Genomic DNA, 22,511 nt, shown 5'->3' on the forward strand with positions numbered 1-22,511 from the left:
ACTTAGTGCATAGAAAAGAAAATATGTGTGGGGGTCAGCTCACTATATGAAGGAAGCATTACTAGAATTATGGTCTTGACTTAAAATATCCACTTACTATGAAATAGGCAATGGCTTACAATTTAGGCCTATTGATATATTTATCTGCATTATAACCAGAGGTAGGTTTCACATCATTTAACAAACGGTTCGCCCCAGCATCAAAAATGTGAGCACGTGCATGCATGTGGCCTCCTGCGTGTGTGTTTTGCTTGCGCGCACGCTTGCACACATCCACATAACTTAAAAAACACAGCTAAATAGGAGGGCATAGCGCCAGGGACGGCCCATCCGCAGGCCAAAATTACCAATTCGCCTGAACCGGTCTGAAATGGCTGAATCCCACCCCTGATTATAACCAAGGGAACAGAGAAGATAACAGACACTTAATACAGAAAACAGTTAACAAGTAAGAAACTCAGGCACTTAAGCACTTTAAAAAAATGAATTATGTGTGGGGGTCAACTCACTATATGAAGGAAGCGCTATTAGAATTTAAGTCAATTAGCCTTGACTTAAAATATCCACTTACAATGAAAGAGGCAATGGCTTACAATTTAGGCTTATTGATACATTTATTTGAATTACAACCTAGGGAACAAAGAAGGTAACAGACAAAATACAGAAAAATTAAATGATGTTTGTCCTGCAAACCTCAATCAGAAGGAGTTGTTTGGACCATTGACTGCTTGGTAACAACTTGGTGATATTCATGATTATACACAATTCCTTTACGTCAAAGAAACTTTTGGCTAAATTTATTTTTGTATGACAGGGAAGTATTTATTAGATTAATTTAGCATTAGCTGTGTCACATGCTTCATTCCCTGCTAACTGAAAGAGCAATATTGTTTTGGCACATTTTGGCCAATATGTCACAATAGCAACCAAAGCCAAGTTTTTATCCCCAAATGCAATCATATTATTCTATGCAGGCTAAAATCACTAATCTAGTGATGACCTTACAAGCCAATATACAATTGGCTATGTCCTATCACTTTAAAGGTGCATGCAATGTATGACACACAAGCAAGATGCTACATGGAAGTAGGACTTGGCTGAACCAGAAAAAACTTAAAGTGAATTTGGATGCGGGGGAGGGGGAGGGAGAGACTACAAGTGTAGTCCTTGTTTACTTATCACAATTGGGACCAGAACACTGGTGCTAAGTAGTGCTGTTGTTAAGTAAAACATCAAGTGACTACACAGTTCTTATGGCTGTTAAGTGAATCGCCTGCAATAATTGAGTATGACATCATGACATCATGTCACCATGATTTATGACTTCCTGCTAGCTTCCCATTTGATTTAGTTTGTCAGAAGCTGCCTGGGAAAATCGCAAATGCTGATCATCTGACCACAGGATACCGTGACTAATGTAAAGGCGTGCCAAGCAATGAAATCATGATCACATGACTGCAGAAACACTGCAACAGCTACAACTTTGAGGAACAGCCATAAATTGTTTTTCAATACCATTATAACTTTGAAAGGTTAGTGACTGAGTGGTCAGTAAACAAGGACTACACCTATACTGCTTTTATGTGAAAACAAGAAAGTGATTGGGTCAAGAATGATGCTGAACGAATGCAGAGTGAATATGAAAGATGAGCAATATAAAACAAGTTTATCAGATGGTTTGGCCACATACAGAAAATGAATGAGAACTGGAATACATATTTAAAAGTATATGAGTGGCTTCAAGTTTTTTGGTTTAATATTTCTTACTCCTTTTCTACACTTTGTATAATGTTGCTTACCCAGAAAGGGAAGCTATGTCATATGTCACAATTAGATTTTAGAGTGATCCTCTGTGTTGGGATGGGGGCAGGAAACCATCCAAAGAAAACGAAAGCATCACAAAGGAAAAAAGATCCATTTATGCATCACCATCTGTGGGAGCTTTCATATTTTCATTTCTCCTTTCTGCCCTTCAGGGAGAACAGGTCATGGATGATAGGGAAGGGGAGATGCTGAGATCCAGGAACAAATAGACTAACAGCGTAAGTAACTTTGGGCGAGTGATGGCAGATGTTGGAGTAGGACTAAGAAGGTTGAGCTCAGATGGGTTGATGGGATATGTTATATGAATTGATGCTGCATGGAGAAGGGAAGAGGGGATATGATGCACCAATCTGGCCCTTCCATCCACTGCTCATGTTCCTGGCATTTTCTATACTCTTCCCCTCCCATCACTGAACTCCTTTTGAAAGACAGAACTCTGTTTTGACACATGCACACTTCAAAGAACTCTCTTTTGTACTGTGTACAGACTAAGTATGAATGTTTCAGTTAGGGCCTGGTTTGCATGGAAAAAAGCTATTCTGTAAATACAACATATGCAAGGAACACTTGTACAACTCCTTAAAATATTATACAATAGCTTGCCTTTAGTGTATATTATTGTGGTTCAGAACAAGTGGGTTAACAAAAAAAGCATTATGTACTCATAAAAGCAAAACTATACCTGCAGATCTCCAGGGAAAAGACTTCTCAGTAGAACTATAGAAAAGGAAACAAAGAAACCAAATTTAATTCTTTTCAGGCATTCACATTCTTTAATATGAAAAATACAGAGAGTACAGTGTGATCAGTACCCACACATGTAAAAATTTCTCATGAGAGCAGAACAGTTCTACACATCTCCCTTCACCCACTATCCTTATGCATAATTTTAAGCACAGGAGGACAGTTCAAGGAAAGAAAGTGTGTTCTTCCCACATCTGCATTCAGGTCATTTTTTTCGCTATCTAAAGTTATATGAGATCCTTATTTAACCAGTGAGAACTGGCTTGGAATGCCATATCCCAAACTGACCATTGCATCGCCAACAAAAGCGATGATAAACATGGGTCTGTTGAACCCCATAGACTATTTGCTAAAATCCCCATTATATCTCATTACGAAAAGCAAGCAATTAATTTAACAATCCTTCACAAGGAAAGCATAGAAGTGGACTAATTAATTACTCATTAATCTGCCAACTGTTGAAAAGGATCTTATGTCTCTGGCATATCCATCTAGTGAACTTGCCCATAAAGATCTCTGGGACTGCACAATTTAGAGCTATTTTCATTAGCTTATCATAATTACTGAAAGCATGGTGGAGATCATACAGTGCAAAGATGGCAGTAATAAATACGAAGGTACATTCCAAGCTCCCTTTAAGTCTTATTGACATCAACAGGGGAATTAAAATAAATGTATCCAATCTGCCACAAATTAGTCTTTTTGACTAATTAATAAGACTAATAAAGACTGTATACTAAAATCTTTCCTTGTATGATTAATTTTAACATTAGTAACATTTGTTCCTGCTCTTACTCTTCTCATGTTTGAAAATTATTCCCGCTTAACTACCAATGAATTTTAAAATAATATTTTAACAAGCATAACTGAACCATTCATCTTTAATCGTATAAACAGAAATGGTGATTAAAAACAGAACAATTTATATGAACTTAATTCTTATGTAACATTAATATTCTAAGTTATACTAGGATATTACATATTGCCAACTTTCTGGAAAAATTGAAATCGATAAATTAGATATCATATTGACATTCTTAATATCAATATCCAGGCCAGAGATGGGCTACAAATTAAGAGTGTCATCCAACATAAATTTAATGTTTTGTTCCTACAGGGTATGTAGTCTCCCCTCCAACCTTGATCTGAATGGTTACAGTGCAATTTCCCTGGCAACCAAGGAGAGAAGTGGCAGATTGAATAGAAACTTGGTTATATCCAGCTCTATCTCCTTCAGGCTATAGTAACTAGATTCCCTCCTTGTGAGCACCCAGTAAATAATGGTGATTAATGTGCTGCATTCTCCATTCCTTGTATACAAATGCTCAAGCCTGTATAGGTAAAGTTAGAAAAATATATAACTAAACTATGTATTTAGTTATATATTTTTCTAACTTTACCTATACAGGTTTGAGCATTTGTATACAAGGAATGGAGAATGCAGCACATTAATCACCATATAAATATATAGTTTAGTTATATATGAGTGGTCCTTGGTGTTCTCTGAGCTTGTTTTCTTGCAGACATTTCATTTCCCTAACTAGGTAACATCATCAGTACTAGTAAGGAGTGCTGCTTGCTGTCAGTTTATATTCCGTTGCTCGCCTGTCTGTGTTGGTGAGGGCGGTCTTAGAGATTCTTGGTTAGGCTGTTTACCAATGGCTCTTTGGCAGTTTCTTGATTGAGGTATTGCTTACTTGATTGTTGGTCAGAAATTGACTTTGTAGTTAATCTATGCTGCTTCCTGGTGGAGAGGTGCTAGAGTTCTCTTTTTCTCTTTTGGGCTGGTTGATTGTCTCTAGTTTCATAGTCTATAGATGTTGTTAATATCTGTGTCTATTCATGGCTGATTTGTCAAGAGTGCCAGGGCTTCTAGAAATTCCCTGGCATTTTTTGATTTGGCCTGGTCTAGGATTGTCACATTTTCCCAATTGAAACCATGGTTAAATCTGCCTATATCTTGTGAAATTAAAGAATTTTTATCATGCCTTCTGACTGCCAGTTGATGTTCGTGGATGCGCTCTGTTTGTCTGTAGGACAACGTTGTTACAATGTTACCTAGTTAGGGTAACAATAACTTTTTGAGGTTTAAAAACATTTATTTTAAAATAAAAATAAAATAATAATAATTATGAAATGAAGATTCTTGCTTAGAAAATATATTACCTGTCTATGTTAAGAAATCTACAATGGGACACTCTAACAACTCAAGCAAAAACTACTTGACTGGCATCTGACACATGGAAATGTCTCTTGAGTATAGTTGAACATTATTAGTTAAGACTAGAAAGAGACCCGACATACATTTTTGGATTATATCTTGGAATTTAAACTAGGGCTACTCCAGGAGATTTGGGCTTTAGAAGATGTCTAGACTAAAATAACCTTATAATTAGTCACTGGAATACTAGTAAAAGAAAAGGCAGTGGGACATAAGTCTTTTCGTGTTCTAGAAGTTTACGCCTTAATCAACTATAATCATTTGGACTTCGCTTTAAAATTAATTTCAGCAGAATATTATTCTGATTATAAATCTATTATAAGTGGAGATCCCTTACACCAGAAGAGCAAGATCAAAAAGTTTCTGAAGTACTTGGCTAACCAAACAAGACTCCTCCAAAAGGTCTTTAGAGCCAGGACAGGAGATTTGAATGCAACAATAAAGCCAGATTTAAAAATTAAACCCTATATACATTTCACAATGATGGGTGCATATGGTTCCCAATCCCACAATCCAAATATGAGAACAGTACTTTGATGGGATGGTAAGAGATAAAGTTCAAGGGAATTGCACAGTGAATGTTGGGTAAATAGAAGCACTAGCTATAATGATTATGTGATGGCATTTCATGATCTCGTTCATCTTATTGATCATTTGTAATATGATGTCCCACAAATAGTGATTATCTGTCTCTAACACACAGAATGCTAGACTTTAATGATTTTTTTTGGGGTGGGATTTGTTATTCAGTGATTAGATTTATAGGCTTCAGGATGCCTTTATAAACCCCAACTACGGTTCAATGAAAAATGCACGCATATACCCCACCTTCATAGTCAAAAAGAGAAAGTAATTGGCCACAATAAATAAATGCATATATACAGGGGAAAAGGAGAAAGGGTTTTGATTAAGGCAAAGAACTATCCATAAAGAGAAAACTATCAACAGTTCACTGCAGCAGTTATGTTGAGGAATTTTGGGGGTTTTCAAAATATTTTAGTAGAATTTTTTTCATGATACAAAATTGAAAAAATAAGAAAAATATATAGAAATGAAAAATGAAAGAGAAAGAGGGAGGGAGGGGGAATGGAAGGGAAAATTTTTAATAAGATTCAAAATTTTAAAAATAAAATATATGAAAGAAAGAAAGAAGGAAGGAAGGATTGTTCAGTACGGGCTCTTTTTTTTCAAAAGTAAATACAGATTTTCAGTAATATCGTAAATTGTGGTCACATGACCAAGGGATATTGCAAACAGGCTGTCAATGTAAGCTAGCTCCTGAGCACCTGAAACATGGTCACAAATCCATGGCGTGGTGGTTGTCATAACTTTGGAAGCAGGTCACAAGAATCTTTTAGGTTGTCCATCATAAGTTTGAATGGTCACTAAGTTAAGGAGTACCAGTCATAAGTTAAAGACCATCTGTAATATATAATTTTCAATAGCATGCTAGAGGCAATTCCCTTATTAAATTGGTAACATAGCCGTATATTTTAAAACCTTAATTTATTAACTAATTTTGCTGATTATGCTAACCATCCCTCTAGCCTAAAAATAGATCACTGTCCATGCTTTCTATCAATATAAGACAATTATCAAACTTTTGGGAATAACACTACATGGGTAAATGTCCTTTACAAATTTGAACAGCTGGGTATGAACTATAAAAAAACAACAAGCATATGTTTTTATGGGGAAAAAAACAGAGAAAACTCTACAGAGATAACTTTGATAAGAATCTAATTAGACAAGTAAGCTACTTAATAGAATTGGTGTGGACTTCCAAGCATCTGCAGAGGAAGGTTGGAATGCATTCAAAATATACCAACAAATGTGGCTACTGTTAGATATGTCTTCTGTTCTAAAGGGAACTATTAAATCTTTAAGAGAGCAAGAGTATATGAAGTTTCAACAAAAATCCTGGCTGTTGTACAGAATAATTCAGATATCCTCCTAGAGAAAAAACTGGCAGTTGGAAATGGTTCAGTCTAAATAATTGCATTTTATTCTTGTAGCCTTGCAGTCTTGGGAGCTGGGCAATATAAACAGAAAAACAATCAAATGTGTGCTGTGCTTGGAGACAGGATTAGTTTTGATGGAAGAGTCCGAGTCTGCTTCAATCTAAAAATTGCCTATGTACAGATGAGCTGGTTCCTTTTATTCACAAATATACATCTATATGGAAGAGAGTCAGATAAACAAATTGAAATTTTGTAGATTCTCTTCTAGTTTTGGCACTGCACCATGTTTTGAAAATGATCTGGCAAAGTACTTGGATGCAGAATCTCAAAAGAAATGTATGTCTGATTTCCAGTCATGTGTATGCTAGATTGGTTTATAGCAGCTTTGTGTCTAGACCCTAACTTTTCAATATTACTATATTGTATGGCTTTTATGCTAGCTGAATTTAACACCTTCTCTTAGTGTTAACAATGGGAAGACACCAATACATATTTTAGTAACTTGCCTGGTTTTGTGGAAGTAACTTCAATTATGTTACAAATGTGAATTCAACTGATAATACCACCTGGCTGACTTGACCATATTCAGTAGATAAACAGGGTGGGCTGAATTAGTGCTTTGATAGGAGACTACCTTAGCACACCAGAGCTGCAGACCAACTTTTCCAAAGTCGCAAAAAATATCTTGAAGAAGATAATGGAAAACCACTTCCATACCAGAAACACTGCATATAAGAGTCCATTAAATTGCCAGAAATCTGAAGGAGACTTTGTAAAACAGAAAGGTAACATACAGATGCCACTCTTCCACTTTAATCAATTGCTCTAATTTCTTATTCTATTCCTCCCCCCAAATCTTGAATGGCTAATTTGAGATAATTTAATAACCATTTGTAAGTAGTCATGACACAATATTAGAAAGAGCATGTTAAATCCTCCAAGTATTAGATGGAATTATAAAACACACAATGGCCTGAATTTATTTGAAACCAACAAAAGGAAAGTCTAGCAATGTTGCATGGATTTTTTTTTCTTCCTAACGTTTTTCCTGAAGGCATGGAGTCTGCTTTTTCAGATCAACCAGCTGTTGATTGTTGTTGTTTAGGACAGAAATAGACCATCTAGCTTGTCACCCAAGCTTGATATCATGAGCTGAAGGAGAGTGACTGGCCAAAAGTTATCTAACCAATTAGACCAAACTGGCTCTCAGTCCCGTTGCACAGAATAATCTCATCTAAGATTAAATCTTTTGAGGGATCTATTGTTAATTTGACTCTTCAAGCAGGTGCACCTATTAAAAGGTTGAAGCAGAACCCTAAAAGACAGACTGTTTTAATGAATAGCAGAACTGCACTGTGCTCATACAATTGTTCTGAATAATTTTTGCAGCATGCACAGATTTAGTTCACAGCTCAGTCTTGTGCAATCTGGTGGGACATGACTCATCACTTGCTTAAGGATCTACATCTGATATTTCACTGGACCACAATTACCACATTATATAAAAAAAAGCAAGCCATAGATCAACAAAATAGGTCTGGCAACCAGGAATAAATAATTTACTATGGAACAAATCCAGAACAGAAAACAGCAGAATGCCACATGCTATTACCTACATGTTCCGGTGTAAATCATTCAATACTACTGTCTACAATGCATCCTGCATAACTCATTTTACATATTTATTTATTGATTGATCTTGGTATACCACAAGGCAATTTACAAAGACATTTCCTTTTACCAATTTTGGGTAATGGGTTTGTATTTGTTTTAGCCAGACATTCAATTTAAATCAATTAAATTACACAAATACAGGTGTAAGAATGAGATTCTATGTTTGCTAATTTCCCCCCAAGCCATTATTTCACCTCCATTAGATGTCAACTCTATCAGTGTGATATGAAGTATGCCTTATTAAATGCTACAGAAGTTATGTTAGTCTCCATGTAAAAAAATAAAATAAATAAACTGATAAAAATCTGAAATTATAAAAAGAAATATTTAAAAACAATGGATATTTTTTTCAGATTCACAGAACACTGACACTTCCCCTCAAATCAAATATCATTATATAACAAATTATCAAGAGTTGCAACACCTAGCCAATCTTGGTTAACCATGAAAAAATTAAGCAGGGTCTGAGTTAATTGATAATGACAGAAAAGGCAAAAGAAAAAGAAAAGAAAATCCCAAGGCTGTATATTAGATTCAGTGTTCAAAAAACCCCATCCCAGACGACAGTAATGGCAAATCACTTTTGTGATGCCTTACTTATCTAAATATGCTAATACCAACTTTCCATAAAATGTTAATAAGAATAGAATGAAAAGCAATAACAAGAATTTTTGCTCATTTCTGTTAAGTTTATTAGTAATTAGATGCAAATATAAAAATAGCTCTCAAATTATAGAATTTGCATTTCCCTTTTCTACTCCAACTCTTTGTAATATACAATTACAGCTAACTTGGGAGCACTGGGGACTTGATAGGCAGCCAAAAAATGGATTAAATATGTAAATAAACTTTTGAGACTAATCACATTATGTGAAAAAGCTGTTTCACTGGAAACATTACAATTTCATACAAGAAATGTATTTATTTAAAAACAAATGACAAAATTATCATTATTGCATTACAATTAAAATCTGTTGCAGGTATATTTTAGAATATGCCTCAGTCCTCACGTATTTATCTTCTGTGGCTTATGCATATACTACCAACTAACCTAGCATGTCTATGTGATTTGGCAGTGCAACCTTTTTTAGAAGGATACACAACTGTTCAAAAGGCTTCTCAGGGAAGAGACTATATCTCCTTGTATAACATTCTAGGCAAGGGGTGTCAAACTCAATTTCATTGAGGGCTGCATCAGGGTTGTGTTTGACATCGGGGGGCCAGAGTGGGTGGGGCCAGGGTAGGCATAGCCAGCTCGATGTCACTTGTGTCAGGGGTGCCTATAGTGGCCTGAGTGCTCTGCCAAAGAAAATGGGCTCCTGAGCTCCGTTTTCGGCTGCGACGGCATCCTGCAAGTCTCTGCCAGTGAAAACAGAGCTTGGGTGGACCCGCGTGGGGTCCTCCCGAGCTCTGTTTTTGCTGGCAGAGGCACCATTCAAAATCTACTAGAGATCTCTACAGTATTCTTTAGCTATTATTGGAAATGTAATATTGTAGCTGGGAGGAACTGGGAGTTCTTTGGGAACCTAATCTACTGTAGTTTACCCTCAGAAGTTAAGAGTGGCTTCCAGTTTCATGTCCTTCAAAACATGCCTGCTCCAGAAGGCTTCTGGGATTGGACTGTTAGGAGCTGCTGGATGTGTCATTGTCAAAATGTATTCTAATTTAATACTCCTATTTTAGAATCACTGTACAGGTAGTCCACAACTTACGATTACAATTGAACTCAAAATTTATGCTAAGTGAGAAATTTGTTAAGTGAGTTTTGCCCCATTTTATGACTTTTCTTGCCACATTAAATTAATCACTGCGGTTGTTAAATTAGTAACATGCTTGTTAAGTGAATCTGGCTTCCTCATTGACTTTGCTTGTTAGAAATTCGCAAAAGATGGTCACATGACCATGGGGACACTGCAACCGGCATAAATATGAAACAGTTATCAAGCATCCAAATGTAAATCTGCGGCCAGCAACAGCTCCCCATCGCCCGGTGCGTTCTCACAGGGAGGGCTTCCTTGGGGTCCCGTCGGCCAGACAGTGTCGACTGGCGACTCCCAGGGAGCGGGCTTTCTCTGTGGGCGTGCCTACTCTGTGGAATCAGTTCCCCCTGGAGCTCCGGATGGCCCCTGGCCTTCGCTCTTTCCGTGACCTCAAACATGGCTATTTGGTCTGGCCGGATTGGACTGAAGGGGTTGTTTAAAGGGATTTTATTGGGTTTTTTTTTTATATTGGTATATTGAATTTTATGTGTTTTTATCGTTGTGAGCCACCCTGAGTTCTTTGGGAGAGAGGGCGGCATACAAGTTTAATAAAATAAAATAAAATAAATAAATAAATAACATGACCACGGGGATGCTGCAATAGTCATAAATGTGAAAAATGGTCATAAGTCATTTTTTTCAGTGCTGTTGCAACTTCGAACGGTCACTAAATGAACTGTTATAAATTGAGGACTACCTATATTTCTATGTATTTATTATTTGCATTGGCACATTGTTGCTGTTCTTTTTGCACCAGCTAGTTTTTAAGATTCAGTCAGTTTAAAATGCAAACAAACAAATAAATAAATAAAGTTGAATGTCAGTCAACTTGGCAATGGACCATAAGTAGAGATTTGCATTTCTATTTTGCACTACTTGCAACATAGGTCACTTATGAACAATCAATATGAGCAGAAAAGCAAGGTACTCAATGAATGAATTTTTTTTGAAAAGCTTAGGTCAAAGCAAACATGAAGAGTTGGTGGAAAGCAAAGCTTCCAGTGATCCACTGACATCGCATACTGAAGAAAGAATCTTCAGAGATGAGTGAGAATGACAAAGATCAATTCCTGTATTCCTTTGGGAGGAAATCAGTCTCTTTATTCAATCCCACACTAGTGATTCCATTAGAATAATGTACAAATACTATATAACACAGTAAATAGTATGAGAGCAATAATTTCAGAAAAATAATAGCCATTTCAGCAAAAGAAAAAAAAAGGCATTGAAATCATCATCAAAAATATGCAAGCATAAGTAATTTTAAACAGAAACTATGTAACTTTAAAAGAAAAAAATTATGCGTCGAGAAGATCAAGTTGGAGAGGTGGGGGAGGGAAGAAACAGCACCGATTTCTTTTCTTAGATATTTCCTTTATGCTCACATTCTTATGTTATGTGTGTACTTAAATATATTACTTATATACTCTAAAATGGTCTGGTTGTCTGAGGTATGACTAGATATTAGCAACCAAAACAGACAAAAGGAAAGAAGTTCTTTAAACAAAAGGTGCCACCTTGGCTCATATCATTGTAATGCCATTACATTTTAAAATCCTATTTTATTACATGTAAGAAATAAATAAACATTGGAGGAATCCAAGATTTTGAAGTCATTGAGATTGGGCTGAGGTGTATGCCCACTCAAAAAATAAGACGCACTGGCAAAGATACAATGCATCTCAAAATCTAGGCCTTATTTAAAAAATGTAATCATTAAAGGTCAACATAGCTTACTTTCTTCTTTTGAGTCCTTCAGTTCAAATCCATCACGACTAATTCTTTCATCCTACCAATTCTCATCTGCTGCATATTTGCTGCATTTTATTTTAAAATATTAAAGTTTTACAAATAGTAAACTTCCACACAAAATAGTAAAAAATAGAGGTAGTCCTCGACTTATCGCCACAATGGAGCCCAAAATTTCTGTTGCTAAGCGAGACATTTGTTCAGTGAGTTTTGCCCCATTTTGATGGCCTTTCTTGCTACAGTTATTAAGTGAATCATTGCAGTTCTTAAATTAGGAACATAGTTTTTAAATGAATCTTGCTTCCCCTATTGACTTTGCTTGTCAGTAGGTAGCAAAAGGGGAATCACATGATCCCGGGACACTGAAACGGTCATAAATATAAACAAGTTGCCAAGCATCCAAATTTTGATCACGTGACCATGGAGATGTTGTAACCGTTGTTAATGTGAAAAACAGTCAAAGATCACTTTTTCAGTGCTGTTGTAACTTTGAACTGTCACTAAACAAACTACTGTAAGTCGAGGACTACCTGTATTATCAAAATTGAGTAACCTGGATAGCAAAATTAGACTATGGCCATTACTGTACTCCCTAATCCAGACTTAATCTCCTCATAAAATTGGTCAGAAATTATTTGCAAAATTATGCAATTGAAGGCTTTGTCTTTTTTTTTTTTTTTGTAAAATTTTTTATTTTTTCCAACATAAACATAAAAAAGAAAAATTTTCTCACGAACGAAGTCTTGTTCCGGTCACAAATGGGTATACTAGTTTAACGAATAAAAACAGATAATTTTAACATAGATTCTAACATCTTAATTTAAATCTTTCTATTATCTCATCATAAATCTTAATCTCCTACTAAAGCAAAGCTCATTTTTATATTCAATTATAAATTCAATTATAAATCAAAATTCAATACCGCTCTATCTAAATTTTCTTTTTTCCATTGCTCCTTTTAACATCAACATTAAACACAAAAACAGTCTAATCTATATATTTACCTTACAATTTTATCATCACGAATCCTAATTTCCAAATGTATACAACTCAATTTTTATTTCAATTTATTAATCAAAATTTCTTTCTATTTTTCTCATTTTCTAGACCCAATTCATCCTATCTTAATCTTAAACTTTTACACAGACATCTCAAAATTTTCCATTTCATTTTAATTATCGCCCAACATTTTCTTTTTCACCCCTTATTAATAATTATTCTTCAATATATTTTCCTCATTCTCCTCCATCACTCCCCCTATTGTTTGGCTGATTTCCAGCATAACGTATTTTGGCTGAGTTTTCAGCATATTCTCCTCCATAACTCCAACTATTATTTGGTTGATTTCCAGCATTTTCTCTTATTTTGGCTGATTACCAGCATGCTTTATTTTGGCTGATTTCCAGCATTCTCCCCCAAAGCACCACCTATTATTTGGCTGATTTCCAGCATTACTTATTTTAGCTGAATTTTCAGCATATCTCCTCCATAACTCCAACTATTATTTGGCTGATTACCAGCATTTTTCATTGTTTTGGCTGATTTCCAGCATGCTTTATTTTGGCTGATTAACAACATTCTCCTCCATACCTCCACCTATTATTTGGCTGATTTCCAGCATTAAATTATTTTGGCTGTGTTTTCAGCTTATTCTCCTCTTTAACTCCAACTGCTATTCTGCTAACTTATTTTAAAAATTTCTTCTTCAATATGTTATTTATTTATCCACTGTTTCCAACTATACTCTTCCAGGGTGTATCCCCATCTATTTCTTAATATTAATCATTTCCAACATATGTTAAATTCAATTTCAATTATGACTTCCATCTGTGTACCTTAGTATATCATCTATAATCATTAACAATTAATCATAATTATCATCCACCACTTTATCAACTTAAAACTAAAACATGTTATATCAAATTATGCTTTTATGAAAATATCACTTTTAGTCACCTTAACTTCCCACTTCTATTTTAATTGTCTTTCATTAATTTTCTATCTTTTTTTTACCATAAGCACTTTTTTTTTTAAAATTTGATTTATATGCCACCCTTCTCCGGAGACTCAGGGCGGCTTACAATGTGCTCAGCAATAGCCTTCATCCTTTTGTATATTTATACAAAGTCAGCTTATTGCCCCCACAACTGGGTCCTCAATTTACCTACCTTAGAAAGGATGGAAGGCTGAGTCAACCTTGAGCCTTGGCGAGATTCGAACCTGCAGTAATTGCAGGCAGCTGGTCTTAATAACCAGCTTAATAACAGGGTGCCTTAGACCACTGTACTACCAAGGCTCTTCTTGTTTTTATTTAAAGCTCATTTAAACTTTGAACCATTTAAACAATTAAGCATTCAAACATTGCTATCTAGTTTATCTATTTTGCTTCTTCATTTCCTTATCCGTCCATAAGCATTTCAATTCAAAGTCAATACTTCCACGCTTAAAACTCTGCATATCCTTTTTAATTCTATTGTAGAATCTGTTTCCAGTAAAATCCATCAGCTTCTCCACTTCTGTTTCTGTGCCAAATCTTTTGTTGCTGTGGCAGTTAGTTAAAAGTTTATTAGCCATTGTGTTTCTTCTTTCTTTATAAAGCCATTAAAAGACAGAATAGGAATCTCCAAAATTCAAAAAACCATAGTTGCGGTTTGCCAGTCGGGGTTTTTGCGGGGTTCATCAGAGCTCCGCTATTTCCCCGACTGCGCCGCAACGCCAAACCGGAAGTCAATTGAAGGTTTTGTCTTCATTCTCTAGGTTGATCTACATGACCAGCTTGCTTCAGCATGAGCATGGACCATCAACAGTTTTTCAAGGCCAGGAATGCATATCATCCTATAGCTGATCCCAGCTCACTTGGAAGGCAAACTTCATGAACTTTCTTTTCATGTCGTACATCAAAAACAACATTTTCAACTTGTGGCAGCACAAGTGTTTCTGTTGATTCAACTCCTACTACAAGCAAACACCTCCACTCCAGTTTGTACATCCCCATCCCATTTAATTCTGGACTGCTGGGCTATCTGCCTCCTTCTGAAGAGACCTCAGTTGCTGAACTTGTTTCTTTTTCTTCTCCTTAAAATGTGAACTGGTGAAAAACTGGGGCTTTATTTTTTTTAACCAGATGAAATTGATAAGTACTGAGGAAACTATAGGACCGTGATGACGAACCTATGGCACGTGTGCCAGAGGTGGCATGCAGAACCCTCTCTTTGGGCATGCACACCGTTGCTAGCTGGTCTTTGCGGGCACTGGAAAACGGCACGAAAAACAGCCTGAAAACGGACGTTGATTACCTGAACGTCCCTTTTATGCTCGCTGCAAAGACATTCCTACGTCTGGGTTATCTTCACCCTGATTCGTTCCACTGAGTGCCAAACATTCCCTCTGAAGCTGGTCATGCCGTCCCTTCCGGCTTTCCATCACTCTTTTTCGCGAAGGTGATTATCATAGACGAGAGTGGACTATAATGGCTTGAATGTTGTAGGGACGCCAGCTGTAGAGGGAAACAAGAAAGAACCTCCCCCCAAGGCCAGAACAAGGCAAGATCACGGGCGGGACGGAATTTCTTCGCAGCTAGCATAAAAGGGACGTTCAGGTAAGCAACGTCCGTTTTCCTGACTTGCTGCTCAGACATTCCTATGTCTAGGATATACCCAATCTCAAGTACTCGGGGCAGGGACCGAAGCCCCTTCCTAGCCCTGGGTAGAAATTACTGATTGTAAGACACGTCTGCCGAAAGCGGCATCAGCAGAAGCATAAGCATCTAAACGGTAATGTCTAACAAATGAAGAAATCGAAGACCAAGTGGCCGCATGACAAATGTCATCAATAGACGCCTGAGTGGCCCAGGCTGCCGAAGTAGCGGCACTGCGTGTAGAATGAGGCAGGATTCGTCCTGGAACAGGGTCACCCCTTAATTTGTAAGCTTTAGAAATACAGGCTTTAAGCCATATGCCCACAGTCGCAGAAGAAACCTTCTGTCCTAGAGAAGAAGGCAGGAAGGACACTAACAATGCCTCAGTCTTCCTAAAGGAGGCAGTAATACTAATATAGCGCTTCAAGGTCCTATGCACGTTGAACGTGTGCCAACGTTTTTCTGAAGGGTGATGGAGATCCAGGCAGAAATTTGGAAGCATGATGTCCTGCGCTCGATGGAAATGAGTGTTAATTTGGGGGATAAATGCCGGGTCCAATTGGAGAACCATACGGTCCTGATAAAACACTTCTAATAGAAAGAGCCGCAATCTTGGAGACCCTACGAGCAGATGTAATCGCCAACAAGGCCATTTTTAAGGTGAGGTAACGTAGAGTAACCATACGGAGAGGTTCAAATGGAGCCAATGTCAATGCCTGCAGGACAAGTGTCAGGTCCCATGTGGGATACCTATGTATCATAGGAGGTCAGAGGTTCGACGCACCTTGCAGAAAAGATTTGATCCGAGGATCATGAGACAAGGACTGCTGGTTGTCTCCAACGAGAACCGTAGCCAGTGCGGCAACCTGTCTTCTGAGCGTTGAAGGAGCTAGACCATCAGCAAAGCCAGAATGAAGAAATTGAAGGACATCTGGAACCGAAGCCGAAGTTGGATCTACATGATGAAGAGCAGACCACTTGGCAAAGGCCTTTCAAGACGCATTGTATATGCGTACAGTCGATGGTCGTCTGGCTGCTTGGATGATAGAGATTACTTCACTTGACAGGTGACTCTTAGTCAGCCGTATCCTTTCGAGCACCAGATGGTCAATCGAAGCCATTCCGGCTCTGGATGATGTACGGCGCCTTGAGTCAGAGAAATCTGATTGTGTGGAATTCACCACGGTTCCTCAACGGAGAGGGACAGAAGATCGGCGAACCACGCCCGCCAAGGCCAATGTGGTGCCACCAGAAGAAGATCCGCTCGCTCCCTGATCACCTTCTGAATCAGGTTGGGAATGATCGGGATCGGAGGGAAGGCGTAGAGGAGCCCCCGAGGCCACGAGGATTAAAGAGCATCATGCCCTTCTGTACCCGGCACTGGAAAACGGGAGAAGAACCTCGGCAGCTGTGTGTTGCGTAGAGTTGCAAAAAAATCCAGTACCGGGTTCCCGAACCGACGAGACAGATCTCGAAACAGTCAAGGATCCAATCTCCACTCTGAGTGATCCAACTGGCCCCGGCTGAGCCAATCCGCTTCACGGTTGATCTTTCCAGAAATATGCTCCGCCTTCAACGAGAGAATGTGACGCTCGGCCCACGACATCAACCTTTCCATCTCCTCCATCAGCGAAAAGGAACGCGTGCCCCCTTGACGGTTGACATGGGCCTTCGTGGCTGTGTTGTCGGTTAATATCAGAATGTGTTTGTGCAGCACTTGTTGATGAAAATGTGCCAATGCCAGTCGTACTGCCCGTAACTACAACCAGTTGATGCTGTGAAGTTTTTCCACGGGAGACCAGGTGCCCTGTGCAAGTTGAGATTGTAGATGGGCCCCCCAGCCGTATAGACTGGCAACTCCCGGAACTTTTTGGAACGAGAAACAAGGTTGAATAAAACCCGGTCCCCGCCTGACTGTCCGGGACCGGCTCTATGGCTCCTATTTGAAGTAGATGTTGTATTTCCAGGGTCAAGAGTTGCCGCTTGGCTGGTTGAGAGGGCCAAGGGCACTGGAGGAAATGGTTTGGGGGAGTGGAAGTGAATTCCAATGACAGGCCGCTGGTAACTGTGCGAAGGATCCATGCATCGGAGGTGGTAGTGTCCCACTGGTGGTAGAAAGCTTGCAGCTTGCCCCCAATGGGATTCTGAAGCTGCGAGTCACTTGCCTTGACAGGAATAACGGTTGGAGGAGGCTCTGAACGGCCGGCGGAAGCTGGATTGATGTCTGCCACGGTCCCGAAAGGAAACCCTGTCGGAAGCAGGTTGGTAGGAAAACGGTGCGGAGCGATGATACGAGGAACCACTGGTTCCTTGGTCATGACGAAAGGGCTGCTGCGGATAAGGTGAGTATCGTCTATCCGGACGTCTAAATGCAGAAGGTAAGACTTTCTTCTTATCTCTGTTTTCCACTAATACAAAGTCCAAGGAGGCCCCAAAGAGGGAGGAACCCTTATAGGGTGCCGTGGTAAGACGCCATTTTGATTTCATGTTTGTCCTCCAGTTACGTAGCCAAAGAAGACGACGTGATGAAATCGTGGACGCCAACACACGAGAGGCAAACTTAGCTGAGTCTAATGAGGCGTCCGCCGAATATTCGGCTGCTACCACAAGCTTAGCCACATCCTGGTGTAAGCGTGCAGATAGCGAATCGGGCACTGAGATGCCGGGCCATAAGGTAGGGGCCGGTAATGTCACCAACAGCACGGCCGAAAAAGGCAGAGGTGGGATCCCGCAGCCTCCGCAAGGCGCTTCCCAGTGAGTATGCCAGCCAGCAGTGACTCAAAGGCCGCTAAACAGGTTGGTGAGGGCTGTGGGGCGAGTGAAATTGCTGGGCCAGCAACGCTGCGCCCGTGACCAAGTAAGAAAATGGCGGCAACCAGGCACTTGCCTCAAACGGTGGCAAGGGAATCAAGCACGGAGCAGTGTCCAGAGCCCCGGAGCGCCGACTCACGACCCAAACTGCTGGTAGATGGAATCCCACGTCGTGCAGCCCTCACAGAAATAAAGCCCTGAGTGATCTCAATGTTAGAAAAAACACTGGAGAAAGGCACTCGAGTCTGAAACCTTTCACTGAGTGAAAAAGACTGATGGAAAGCCGAAAGGGACGGTGTGACCAGCTTCAGAGGGAATGATTGGCACTCAGTGGAACGAATCAGAGTGAAGATAATCTAGACGTAGGAATGTCTGAGCAGCGAGTCAGGAAAACTGCCTGAAAAACACCCAAAATCTGGCATGCGTGCACTGGCCAGCTGGTCTTCGGGTTTCCTGTGTTCTGGCATGCGCACATGCACACACATGGATGCGCGTTCCGGTTTGGGCACTCGGTGCCAAAAAGGTTCGCCATCACTGCTATAAGATATCCACCACTTGTGAATTATGAGCATACTCAATGAAAGTGGATGTCAGTTAGGATAACAGAGTCCCAGCCAGATCTTGGGAGAGTGTCTAGCTCTAAATCATATCTTCAGTCAAAGTCGGTAAGGTCCACTCCAGCATGACTCTGGGAGAGGACAAGGTGTCAACTTCTCTAATTGGGCAAAGCCAGGAACACTGACTATATGAAAACATCCCTCTATGCCTCCATGTGTATGGGAACAACTCTCCAGGTTTCTGGCCAGTAGTTTTGTGGTTCCCTGTCTTTTGCTCTGTAAATACACCATCAATTTGATTTTTCAGGGGGTTGGCTTTTATGGATTCCAATGGCTCTTGACCCATAGATTGTTCTTGGATGGCCTACTTTTTCTGTCCATACTCTGTATGAGCCAATAGCTTTGTGCTGAAATAATTTACATGTAAGAATGCCATCACTGTGGACAAAGCAGAGGAAGGGATTGAAATCCAGAAAGGGATTTTTTTCCCCCCTGCAAGCTTTATTCTCAGGTAGTTTATTTATGGAAATCAAGCAGCTTAAATATTGCAGCACAGAAGAGCCCTTACTGTTGAGCAACGGGATGCATTTGAAGCTTCACAATGGTGTGGGGAGAAAGATCACATATTCATCATAGTAACATTGATTAAATCTCTGTTAGGGCAATGTTTTAATTAGAACAATTCAAAATAACCAAGTAATAAGCTGGTCTAATAAAAATATCGCCCTTATTTATTTGTTGCTTTTAAATTAGCCTAGAATCTTGCAAAACTGCACTTAAAAACTACAGTCTCATGTAGTTTTCTAAGGTAACATTTTTAGAAGTTGCTTGTCATTTCCTTCTACCTGTGGCTGAATGAAAATATCTGGCCCAGTTACCCAGTTGTCTTTTCTGTCTAAGTCCTATCTATGACTTAGGACTCCCCTCTCCTAGTCCAGTGTTTTAACCACCAAACCAAGTGGTCCTTAATGCCCTGATATGGACTTCTAAAAAACATACTGAGGGTTTCTAGTTAAAGAGGAAAAAAAAAACATTTGTGAGCAGGGATGATTTCTATACAATAATATTATGATCAACAGTTTCCAGAAAGTGGAAAAAAATATCAAACTTTCAAGAAAGTTTTATTTTAACATGAATAATAATTAAATAATCAAAGCATCATAATAGCCACAAAGATCATGGTTTGAAAAACAGCTAGACAACTTCAGAGATGATAGTTGTGTGGAAAGATTAGTGAGGTTTCTAAGTTTTTTTTAGCTCTTACTAAAAGACGTTTTGTACATTGAGACATATGATGTTGCAAACAAGCTGACTGAAATGTTTAATTCCTTGCTGTTGTGATTTTAGATTATCTTCAAATTATTAATACAGAAAACAGATTTTCTTGTGTAATAATAGTGCAATTATTATTGAGCACCTACTTTTTAAACCTCTAAATTTCTAAATGAGAAATTTCTGGCAAACATAAGCCAAAACATTGCACAGTTTATTACATGTGTTCAATACCTTGAATGCCAAGGAATAATTCTCAAGAGTTGAATTCCTAGTTCAAAAGGCTATGGTCACTTCAACAGATCAATACTACTTATAGCTATCAATTTCATCATTCTGCTATTTTTGATGGTCTTAGTCAGTTTTTTTTATTGAAAAGTTTTATAGGAAATACAAACATTTTCTCCCCCCCACCCTTCCCCCCTCAACCCCTCCCACCCCCCTGCTTCCCACCCACCCACCCACCCTCCTCCCTCCCTAGACTTCCCAGAACAAGCACAGGGTATAACATTCACAAACATAAAACTAAAATATGCTAACAAATTATTGCATTCATATTCTCCCTAAGTCTTTAACTCCTTATAACTCAAAAAACTATAAACATGAACTACTTAAAAATATTTCATTCATAAGCTATATGAATCTTCTTGTTCGGATACTTTTTTTGTATATAGTCAATCCATCTTCTCCATTCCGATATGTATCTTTCATTGAAGGGTCTTTAAGGTATGATGAAATTTTTGCCATCTCTGCCAAATGCACAACTTTTAGTGTCCATTCCTCAATGGTGGGTGGATCTTCCTTCTTCCAGTACTGTGCCACCAGTAACCTGGCAGCTGTTATTAAGTTCAAAACCAACTTAGTCTCTATTTACAGTACAATCCGTAACTATTCCCATCAGAAAAAACTGTGGTGTAAATTTAATTTTTTTCCTTAAAATATTTTGAATAATCCACCATATTTTTATCCAAAAAGCCTTAATTTTTTTACATGTCCACCATATATGAAAATATGTAACATCTTCACACTCACATCGCCAACACTTAGGTTGCAAATTTGGGTACATACAGGCTAGTTTTTTTTGGATCTAAATGCCATCTATAAAGCATTTTATAAAAGTTCTCTCTTAAATTTTGAGCTTGTGTGAATCTTACATTTCTAACCCATATCTTTTCCCATGTTTCCATCATTATTGGTTCACCTATGTTTTGTGCCCATTTTATCATACAATCCTTGACTAGCTCTGCTTCTGAATCTATTTCCACTAATACATTATACAACCTTAGTCTTAGTCAGTTTTAAATAAATGAATAATGGTTTAAATTGAATCCTGGATTAAACTTGATCATCATATATATTTTTGCTAATTTATTGAAGTTCATATCTATAGCAAGTCATTTGATGAATTAATTGATGAATATAAGTACATTTTTTTTTCTTTTTAGTTCACTGTTGTATGCCACCCAGAGTCACATTTTGTGAAATGGGCGGCCATATAAATTTGTTAGATAAATATATAAAAATAACACATTTCATTTTTCAAATCTCATTAAGTTTATAAATCAGGTCGTCCCTCCCACAGTGAATCACTGTTCCTGAATAATACTGCAAAACTGTCATATTATCTTGTATCAGAAATGTGGCTTTTGTCCCCTAACTTAATTACTTGCACCATCTCTCCATAAACCATTTTATGAGACATTTATTCTCACTTTGTCTTTTAAATACAGCTAATGCTTCTAAAGAAATTATCAAATTACAAAGTTATACAGTATTTGAACATTTCGGATATTCACAGGAAACAGTCATGGGATTGTTTCCCCCCCCTTCCAGAATGGAAATAGATCAATCTTCTTACTGATCTATTTTATGTTAATTTTTGCAATGGATTATTTCCCCCTCCTAGGGGAGATTAAAAAGGTATAAAAGTATAAGCACCTGTGAGAGATAAGAATTAGCTAGATGAATGAATGGGATGGAGATAGATGAAATGTGAGACCACACAGTACACCTAGTAATTGGTTTTCATGCATTGTAGTAAAAATAGTGACATTAGGAACAGGAAAAATTGATCTTAAATTAATCTGCGATATGTGAAATTTACTATATAAAGTAGCATCTACTGTAACATTACTTCAAAAATTCTGTGCTTCCAAACAACAGAAACTTGGATAGGAGAGGGATTATCTCAGTCTCCCTGGTCCTAATCTAGTACTTTCAACACAGTCCCTTTCATCACCTAGCTCCAGAAGATAAACTACACCGAATGTAGTTTGAACTTGAATAAGTACATTGGATTGC

At 38.2% G+C, this 22,511-nt stretch overlaps 1 protein-coding gene across 2 annotated transcripts in view; it reads right to left on the reverse strand.

Moving 5' to 3' along the window:
• PKP4 (plakophilin 4) overlaps nucleotides 1-22,511 on the reverse strand; it is a 165,008-nt gene that overhangs the window by 59,283 nt on the left and 83,214 nt on the right. For both annotated transcript variants that reach the window (XM_070941223.1, XM_070941138.1), the window contains exon 4: nucleotides 2,507-2,541. In XM_070941223.1, coding sequence (XP_070797324.1) covers nucleotides 2,507-2,541 — 35 coding nt within the window. The remainder of the gene's footprint in view (nucleotides 1-2,506; nucleotides 2,542-22,511) is intronic.

The sequence above is a fragment of the Pituophis catenifer genome, unplaced genomic scaffold (genome assembly GCF_029215685.1).
Source record: "Pituophis catenifer annectens isolate HBS135680 unplaced genomic scaffold, rPitCat1.0.hap2 SCAF_1, whole genome shotgun sequence".
NCBI lineage: Eukaryota > Metazoa > Chordata > Lepidosauria > Squamata > Colubridae > Pituophis > Pituophis catenifer.